Source organism: Triticum dicoccoides, chromosome 3B (assembly GCF_002162155.2).
Source record: "Triticum dicoccoides isolate Atlit2015 ecotype Zavitan chromosome 3B, WEW_v2.0, whole genome shotgun sequence".
NCBI lineage: Eukaryota > Viridiplantae > Streptophyta > Magnoliopsida > Poales > Poaceae > Triticum > Triticum dicoccoides.
The window spans coordinates 79446944-79456844 of NC_041385.1; the positions used below are offsets into that span (position 1 = coordinate 79446944).

The 9901-nt window shown below is 44.3% G+C and overlaps 1 protein-coding gene across 1 annotated transcript; it reads left to right on the forward strand.

The window, feature by feature from the left end:
- The first annotated feature begins 3754 nt into the window (after positions 1–3754).
- Positions 3755–6795, forward strand: LOC119274849 (cytochrome P450 84A1-like). Its single transcript, XM_037555583.1, has 2 exons — positions 3755–4853; positions 5897–6795. The coding sequence occupies exons 1-2, from the start codon at positions 3909–3911 to the stop codon at positions 6557–6559; spliced, it is 1608 nt and encodes a 535-aa protein (XP_037411480.1). The 5' UTR covers positions 3755–3908; the 3' UTR covers positions 6560–6795.
- Positions 6796–9901: the final 3106 nt, after the last annotated feature.

Consider the following 9901-nt stretch of genomic DNA (forward strand, 5'->3'; position numbering starts at 1 on the left):
AGACGTCCATTTTTCATTATGCATGTCATTATTCTTGTATATCTGTTCATGCATGTTGTATTGTCTTCATATGGTGAAGAGGATCTCCATAAATACAACCTGCCATGTGCATTTGCATTCCAACGCAAAACATTTATATGCACATCTTCAGGGGGAGCCTTTCTGCCACCTACGAAGACAATATCTTAATCCTTTACAATTTCACATACTTTTATCCCCGTTGAAAACTTCAACCAGTTTGTCATCAATCACCAAAAAGGGGGAGATTGTAAGTGCATTTAGTGCCACCCCTAGTTGGTTTTGGAGTATTGACGAAAAACCTGGTTGAGGGACTAATGTGTTGGTGAGAATTGCAGGATAACACAGGTAGTAGTCCGTCATTGATTTGGTTTACCTACCGGAGATGACCCCTAAAAATGTGTGAAGACATTGAAGACAATGGTGGTCTGTGAAGCTATTCACATTGAAGACTATGACATGAGAAGACATCGCGTGAAGACTATGGAGCGCGAAGACTTAGTTGTTTCGTTGTTCCCTTTTCTTCTTTGTTGAGTCATAGGAACCACCGTACTGTTAAGTGGGGTCCAAGTGAACAAAGTCAGAGTGACTGAAGTGATGCTCAACCAAATCCTATGTCTTCGAGCAAAGACAATAAGAGCAAATCTTATCCAGATTCGGATGAGTCGGCTTTACTTGTAGCCCAAGTCAAGTTGCCGCGTGTGTTTGAAATCTGACCGTTGAGACACGTGTCAGTTCCTTAGTGAGCCAGGGTCATTTCGGACAAATCAGGTCGGGTTGCCCAGTGGCTATAAATAGCCCACCCCCTACACCATAAATTGGTGGCTGCTCAGAGTTAGTACACGGCTTTTGTCGTTTGAGAGCAACCCACCTCCGAAGCTTTTGAGAGAGAATCCTTGCGAGGACAAAGCCCAAACCACCCAGAGCCCAAAGAGTGTTTGGCATCACTGAAGTCTTTCTGTCCGCATGATCTGAAGACTTGTTACACTTGAGGACTGTGAATCCTCCAGCCGGTTAGGCGTCGCGTTCTGAGCATCCAAGAGTCATTGTGGATTGCCGATGAACAAAGTCTGTGAAGGTTTGGAAGTCTACCTTGAAGACTTACCAGAGTGATTGTGCGGGGGGCGGGGACTAGGTGCCCTTAGCTCAAGGGGAATAAGGTGAAGACGTGGTCTTCTGAGTTGAATCTCAGCCTCCCTAACCAAACGTACAGTTGTCACAGCAACTGGAACTGGTCAAACAAATCTCTGTCCTCCTGAAGCTACTGGTTCTATCTCTCATTTCTCTTTACTTACAGTTTGTCTTCATGAAGTCATTGCCTGCTTGTTTTATCTGTTTGACTTCACTGTGTGACTACTTTTCCTGATTGGCTTCATACTATCTTCCATCCTAATCATTACTACCTAGATGCGTATAGTCTTCGTGCTTTCACTTCATTGAATACTTGACTATGGCTTGTCTAGTGTAGTCTACCTTCCGCTGCATTTGAATAGTGTCATTTCTATTGTTTGTCTTCGAAACTCCCATGTTTTGAAGACTTCCATAAAAATATTCACCCCCCCCCCTCTAGTCGATAACTATCCCTTTCACCTTCTTTGGTACTCTGCCGGAGGGGGAATCAATCACGGGGGGCTTCTACATCATCCTTGCCGCCCTTCCGATGATGTGTGAATAGTTTACCACAGACCTACGGGTCCATAGCTAGTAGCTAGATGGCTTCTTCCTATCTTTGATCTTCAATACAATGCTCTCCTCGATGTTCTTGAAGTTCTATTCGATGTAATCTTCTTTCACGGTGTGTTTGTTGGATCCCATGAATTATGGGTTTATTATCATATTATTCATGAATGTAATTTGAGTCTTCTCTGAACTCTTTTATGCATGATTGTTATAGCTTTGTATTTCTCTCTGATCTATCTGTTTGGTTTGGCCAACTAGATTGATTTATCTTGCAATGGGAGAGGTGCTTTGTGATGGGTTCGATCTTGCGGTGCTCAATCTCGGTGACAGAAAGGGACATGACACATATTTGTATTGTTGCCATTAAGGCTAAAAAGATGGTGTTTATTCATATTGATTGTGTTTACTTTTGTCTACATCATGTCATCTTGCATAAGACGTTACTCTGTTTGTATTAACTTAATACCCTATATGCATGCTGGATACCGGTCGATGGGCGGAGTAATAGTAGTAGATGCAAGCAGGAGTCAGTCTACTTGTCTCGCACGTGATGTCTGTATACATGATCATTGCCCTGAATATTGTCATAACTATGTGTCTTTCTATCAGTTGCCCAACAGTAATCGTTTTACCCACCGTATGCTTTTGTTCAAGAGAGAAACCTCTAGTGAAAACTATGGCCCCGGGTCTACATTTATCATATATAAATTCCAAAAATACCTTGCTGCAATTTATTTACCATTATTTTTTTGTGTTTTATTTTATCTATCTATCACTACGAGATTTGATCCTTGCAAATAATCGTTGAGGGGATTGACAACCCCTTGATTGCATTGGGTGCAAGTATTTGCTTCTGTGTGTGTAGGTACTGTGGCCGATGTTACGGTACTCGATCCCGAGGCACACTCCGGCGTTGAATCGCAACCGAGAGAGCGGGCATTTCCTACTCTTGAAGGACTTCTTCGAACACCAAACCCGCTCTTCAAACATCACCTATTTCCATTGTCGTTTCCGTATGGCTAGGTATGTTTTCAACCGTATCCGAGAGGGAGTGGTGTCATACAGTAAGTATTTCGAGTGCAAGGAATATGCCCTGGGAAAGATTGGCTTCTCCTCTTATCAGAAATGCAATGCAGCTATTCGGATGCTTGCATATGGAGCTCCCGGTGATCTCATTGATGAGTATGTCCATATGAGCGAGTCCACGTGCCTAGCTGACGGTATCTATCCTCAGTGGACTACTCTTGTGAAGACAACCTCCAATCATGTAGGAGAGAAGAGGAAGAGATTTGCCGAAGAACAAGAGAGTGCTAGGAAGGATGTGGGGCATGCCTTTGGTGTTCTGCAATCTCGGTGGGGCATCATTTGGTATTCTGCTAAAACTTGAAGCACCAAGAAGTTGTGGAAGGTGATGACTGCCTGTGTGAGCATGCATAATATGATCGTAGAGGATGAGTGTCCAGCGTATCTATGACCAAGGGTTTCAGTTTCAGGGTGACAATGTTGTGCCTGAGCATCGAATGCGTGATTGGAAAACTCGCATTCAGCTGCAAAATACTATCCTCAGTGGACTACTCTTGTGAAGACAATCCTCAATCCTGTAGGAGAGAAGAGGAAGAGATTTGCCCAAGAGCAAGAGAGTGCTAGGAAGGATGTGGGGCATGCCTTTGGTGTTCTGTAATCTCGATGGGGCATCATTCGGTATTCTGCTAAAACTTGAAGCACTAAGAAGTTGTGGAAGGTGATGACTGCTTGTGTGAACATGCACAATATGATCGTAGAGGATGAGCATCCGAAACGTATCTATGACCAAGGGTTTCAGTTTCAGGGTGACAATGTTGTCCCTGAGCATGGAGGGATAACGTTTTGCACAGTTTTCCAATTTCATCATTAAATGCGTGATTGAAAAATTTGCATTCAGTTGCAAAATACTATCCTCATTGGATTTGAAATATGTGGATTTCAGGAGCAAAATATGAGGGCCCGTCCGGATGCGTCCACGTCCACGGACATATAGAAGTCGGATTTGCAAGTCCGGTTATAGATGCTCTTAGATCTCACTCGTGAGCTTTGCTGATTTTTGGGCCGGCACCCTCGAACTTTTCTCCTCGGCTCTACTCGAAAAGCGTTACTCCAGTCTAAAACCCACACAGTAGAATACCTCAAGAAGAAAACAACAAGAACTAGAGCTTCTAGTTCGAGTACCAGCAATGGTGGGCTTGACCAAGATCGCCATGGAATGGCTCCAAGATCCGCTGAGCTGGCTGTTCGTTGCCTCGGTGGTCTTCGTGATGCTGCAGCGGCGGCGGCGGCGGGGCAGGGCGCCGCCGCTGCCTCCGGGGCCGAACCCGCTTCCTATCGTCGGCAACATGTCAATGATGGACCAGCTGACGCACCGTGGCCTCACGGCGCTGGCGAAGAAGTACGGTGGCTTTCTCCACCTCCGCCTGGGCAAGGTCCACGCCTTTGCCGTGTCGACGCCGGAGTACGCTCAAGAGGTGCTGCAGGTGCAGGACGCCGCCTTCTCCAACCGGCCGGCTAGCCTCGCCGCCACCTACCTCACCTACGACCGCGCCGACATGGCGTTCGCGCACCACGGGCCCTTCTGGCGCCAGATGCGCAAGCTGTGCGTGATGAAGCTCTTCAGCCGGCGCCGTCCGGAGACGTGGCTCGCCGTGCGCGACGAGTCCGCGGCGCTCGTCCGCGCCGTGGCCCGGCGGAGCGGCGAGACCGTGAACCTTGGCGAGCTCATCTTCAACCTCGCCAAGAACGTCACCTTCCGCGCCGCGTTCGGCGCCGGTGCCGCCGGCGACGCCGGGAAGCAGGAGGAGTTCATCGCCATCCTCCAGGAGTTCTCCGAGCTCTTCGTCGAGTTCTGCATCGGCGACTTCATCCCGTGGCTCAGCTGGGCGGACCCGCAGGGCATCAACGTGCGCCTCCGCGCCGCACGCGCCGCGCTCGACCAGTTCATCGACAAGATCATCGACGAGCACATGAAGAGGGGCAGGAACCCCGACGACGTCGACGCCGACATGGTGGATGACATGCTCGCGTTCCTTCCGGAGGCGAGAACCAAGAAGGCCGCCGGCGACCGCGGGGACGACCTCCAGAACACGCTCCGCCTAACCCGTGACAACATCAAGGCCATGATCATGGTACGTGGTAGATCCAAACTTCCGTCAATTATTTACTGCCATATGCGCCAAAAATAGATTTTTTCTAAGAATTAGGTAAGCTTCAGTCAACTCTCTAGCTCCCAGATCTAGACATCAAGAGCCGTGTAGAATTTCTGTATTAGATAAAAAAAATGTTTGTTTATTGACAGTAAGAACCGGACCGACTCCGTCAACTTTTAAATGCTTATTATACGAAAAGTAGCCGCTACACTCGGGGTGTACTACACCCGACTTTGCAAAAACAACTGAAAAAACGTTATCAAACCAAATCTGAAAATCTGAGACATCAAACCTTATCAAATGTTCGATCTTCTTGTAAACTTTCAGCAACATTGATTTTGTCTTTTTATTCGGTGAAAACTCCTCGGATGTTATTTTTGGCTGAAATTTTACAAGATCCTCAAACATTTTTATAAAGTTTATATGTTAAATTTTCAGATTTTTCAAATTTGGTTTGATCATGTTTTTTCAGTTTTTCACAAACTTGGTTGTACTAAACCCACGAGTAGAACATCTACTCTGACGCTTATAAGGTACTCCCTCCGTCCCATAATGTAAGACGTTTTTAACACTAGTATAGTGTTAAAAAACATCTTACATTATGGGACGGAGGGAGTAGATCTATCGTTCAAATGTAGTGGCGGTGCACAAGCCACTAACTTCAGATCAACTCGATTCTTAGCTCTAACTTCAGATCAACCCAAAAGAAAATGAGCTACTATTAGCCTCCTTTTGCAGCTCGGCTATAAAATGAGCTGAGTTTGGTCGCAAGTCTTACCTCGCTCGATTTTACCTCGACATAGCTCAGAATACTCCCTTCGATTCATATTACTTGTCACTCAAACGGATGTATTTAGTCGTCCAGATACATCCGCTTAAACGGCAAATAAGTAATATGCGTCGAAGAGAGTATCATAATGTGTTTTTTCTTTAATAATACAGGGAAGCTAAAATGAGTTTGTTACCAGTACTATGTTTTTTAAACTAAAATGTGCATGCATATATGTATGTATGTACGACAGGACGTGATGTTTGGCGGGACAGAGACGGTGGCGTCGGCGATCGAGTGGGCAATGTCGGAGATGATGCACTGCCCCGACGACCTCCGACGTCTGCAGCAGGAGCTTGCCGACACAGTGGGTCTCGACCAGAACGTGGACGAGTCGGACCTAGACAAACTTCCCTTCCTCAAGTGCGTCATCAAGGAGACGCTCCGGTTGCACCCACCCATCCCATTGCTCAACCACGAGAATGCCGAGGACTGTGTCGTCGGCGGCTACTCCGTGCCCCGGGGCTCCCGCGTCATGATCAACGTCTTTGCCATCGGTCGTGACGCCAGCACGTGGAAGGACGCCGACGCGTTTCGACCTTCAAGGTTCATGGAGGGGGAAGGGGAGGCCGCTGGGGTCGACTTCAAGGGTGGGTGCTTTGAGTTCCTGCCGTTTGGGTCCGGCCGCCGCTCGTGCCCTGGCATGGCGCTCGGCCTGTACTCGTTGGAGCTCGTTGTCGCGCAGCTCGCTCATGGGTTCAACTTGGCACTCCCTGACGGCATGGCGCCGTCGGAGCTCGACATGCGTGATGTCTTCGGCCTCACTGTTCCACGCGCCACCAGGCTCTGCGTCGTGCCCACACCTCGACTCACCTGTTCTTTGGTCGCTGATGATGATGCCGCGCACCAGGCATGATGTCATGCGTGCACCTATTGTCTTTGTGTGCCCCACCGCATGAGTTTGGTGGGTTTCTCTTTGCCTTTTTCTTCTTCTATTTTCTGATACTACGGAACACAATAATTGGATCTTCTATCCTTAGCTTACAGATTGTGATGCGTGGCTATTTTTCATGTATATTTTTTTGGGAGGGGGTAATGACACATGAAGCAGGCTCTACCATGAAGATCCATATTTCGGTGGTAGTTTGAGCATTGCACGTTTCATGTCATCATCCTCGCTTGTTGCGACGAGTTGTTGAGCAATTATACAACAACGATTGGGATAACCCACTACAGCAATAGAGACATGTTTTTTTTCGCTTGATTTTTGACTTTCTAGTTGGCTTTCTCCCAAGAACATGGAGTACAATAGGAAGTTAGTAAAAATGTAGGATTTAAAGATGTACTAAATTTCAAAAATGTGCACGAAAGTGAAAAATGTTCAGAAATTTAAAAAAATAGTCATGTTCTAAAAACACGAATTGGAAAAATATACAATAATATCAAAAAATGTTCACGCATACAAAAATGTTTGTGACCTTTAAATTTTTTTGTCAATTAAAAAAAATCAAATGTTTTGAAAATAAGGTAAAAGAAAACCGAAAGAAAGAACCGACCCTGCTAGCCACTCCGCCCGCTTCTCGTTCATGGTAGTAGTAGCGGGGCGTTCTCTTGAGGCAATTCGAGCCGGTTCTCTCAGTTTTTTTTTCTTTTTCACTCTTTTTGCATTTGTTTCTTTGGTTTTATTTATTTATTTTTCTTTGATTTATTTTGTTTCAGTTTTTGTTTTTAATTTTTTAGTTTTCTCTGTTTCCTTTGGTTTTAATTCTACATTTTTTGTGTATGTTAACAACATTTTTCTTCACATTTAACATTTTTTCAATACAAAAACTATTTTTTAATATATGGTTAAGATTTCCCTATCACATTTTTAAATGCTTGATTAAAAAAATTGCATACAAGATTAAAAAATTTAATACATGGTCAACATTTTTCTATACACAATTAACATTTTCCAGACCCTTGATTAACATTATTCAAATACTTGTTCAATATGTTTTTTCAAATGCTTGGTTAAAAAATTATATACATGATAAAAAAATTCATTATTTTTTAATACATAGTCAATATTTTTTTATACATATTTAAAAAAATTCAAATACTTGCTCAATGTTTTTCAATTGATTAACATTTTTATATACATGATCAAAAGGATTCATCATTTCTTAATACATGATCAACAATTTTTTTATACACGTTCAATATTGTACAAATGCTTCATTAAAAATTTTCAAATACTTGTTCAACATTTTTCAAATGTTTTTTAAAAGTATAAAAAAAGTACAAAAATAAAGCAAAAATGAAGAAAAAAATAGGCTGTGGCTAGTCAACAAGGCCCAAAGTGGTCAACAAAAGTCAAGAAAGCTCAGGGAAATCAACACAAGTCCAAGACAGACAACAAAAATCCAAGCAAGTTGTCGTTGTCAATAAGTCACAAGAGAAGGCAAAATAAAAGGCCCAACTAGCCAAAGGCCCATTCATGCATGGATGAAGCTGAGTGGTGCACCGTAAACTATGGAGACCTTCAACTTTGGCCAATTTTCATGGACTCATGGGCCTAGTTTTATCGCACTACACCTCCTACATACCCACCACCATGGGCAGCATTAAATCATTTGTCAAGGCACACCCCCTGTATAAGGCCTCCATAGGCATGTAACAGGTTCACTCACGTCAATAGACTAAGGGGAGGGCACTAGAGATCTTCGAGTTTTGCTCCTAAAACGCTCTAGGATCGAGTCCGAGGAGCCGCATCGCGACTCAGATCGACGCTAGAGATCTAGAAGCCTGCTCTCAAGACGTTGTAGGGGCAAGTCCTTGGAGCCGTATCGCCTCTCGGATCGACCTCGGTCGAGAGTTAGGGAGAGGGTTTCAAGGAGTCCCGTCATGACTTCGAGCCTACGACAGTCCATCCTACCCAAGGCCGTTCTAACAAAGGACTACAACGCCTCATCAAAGTGACGCTTCGCGATAATGCGTTTATAGGGATTGAACACAATTTAAAGAAACGTTGTGTCACTTTCAAGTCTGCTACGATATTTGCTAAAGTTGTCATACACACCTTCTATAATTTATCAACGATCGCCCTACTGCTAAATTGGCACATAGTGAAAGTCACGAAACAATGTGATTTACACACACCTATTGCTAAATTGGCACATATACATCTGTTGTACTTAATGTTTAAAAATAGAACAACAACCCTGGAGATTAGTCTCTTGAAAACTCAAAGATGAATTGCATGTCAAGTTGATGGTGATGGTGTGGCCTAGCCCTCTCTCACACATGGGTGCGCAGCGCACGCATGCACGCACATGTGAGAAGTTTTGGAGCCATGCCATCAAGCACAAAGCTCTGTCAAAAAAAATCAAGCACAAAGCTTGTCTACTTCATCTTTATGGAATTTTCAACCTCGTCAAATTGAACGGCACTTCGATGTTTTCTGCAGCTGATACATCTATCGTGTGATCGATCTTTAAAAAAACTGAAGACATCAGTGCCTCCATTAATTAAAAAAGAGAGTTGCCCAATTGATTAACGAAAAACCGAAGAAAAAACTATCCCACACATCCGCGTTCTTGTCTCTTACGAAGGAGATCTCATCGAGGTCACCCAAATCTGCACAGGAGTTAGGAGTATCATCGAGTGCAACATGAGCAAGGATCTCCTGATTTGTGCTACGAACCTTGCTCGTCTCTCTGTCCTCGAGTCCTTGAGCCACAACATTCTTCGGTTAGGGTGGACGGTCGCAGGCTCAGAGTCCTGACTCACTCAAGGATGCCTGATGGCATTTCACGTGCTTCACAACAAAGTGCTTCGCACTGCCCCTGCAGTGTCAATACTTGAGGGTTGCACCGCCAGGCAGGCAGCTACCCTTGTATTTTGAGAATACCAGAATCTCCAGATCTGTGGCTATATATGAGCCCAATAAAAACCTGGCTGTACGAAAACATAATCGCTCACCGCACAATGCATGAATATGAATGGGAACTGCTGGCGAAAGAGCAAGAAAAATCGCTCGTACAAGAAATAAACTTAAGCATAAAAGAACAACCTTTAGTGGAATAAACATGCTTTTTCTTTTATAAAAAGAATAGACATGTTTTTTGTGGTAGCTAGCTAGCTAGCTGAAGTTGTTAATCCTTTTATTTTCTCCCACGGTGGAGAGATTGGCCTATTTCTCTCACAGTATTTGTACATTTATTTTCTTCCACGGTGGAGAGGTCGACCCATTTCTTGATGCTCAAAAAAAACATAT

Coding starts and splice junctions, on each gene's coding strand:
- LOC119274849 (XM_037555583.1), top strand. CDS start 3,909: ATGGTGGGCTTGACCAAGATCGCCATGGAATGGCTCCAAGATCCGCTG. Junction 4,854..5,896: donor ACATCAAGGCCATGATCATG/GTACGTGGTAGA, acceptor TATGTACGACAG/GACGTGATGTTTGGCGGGAC.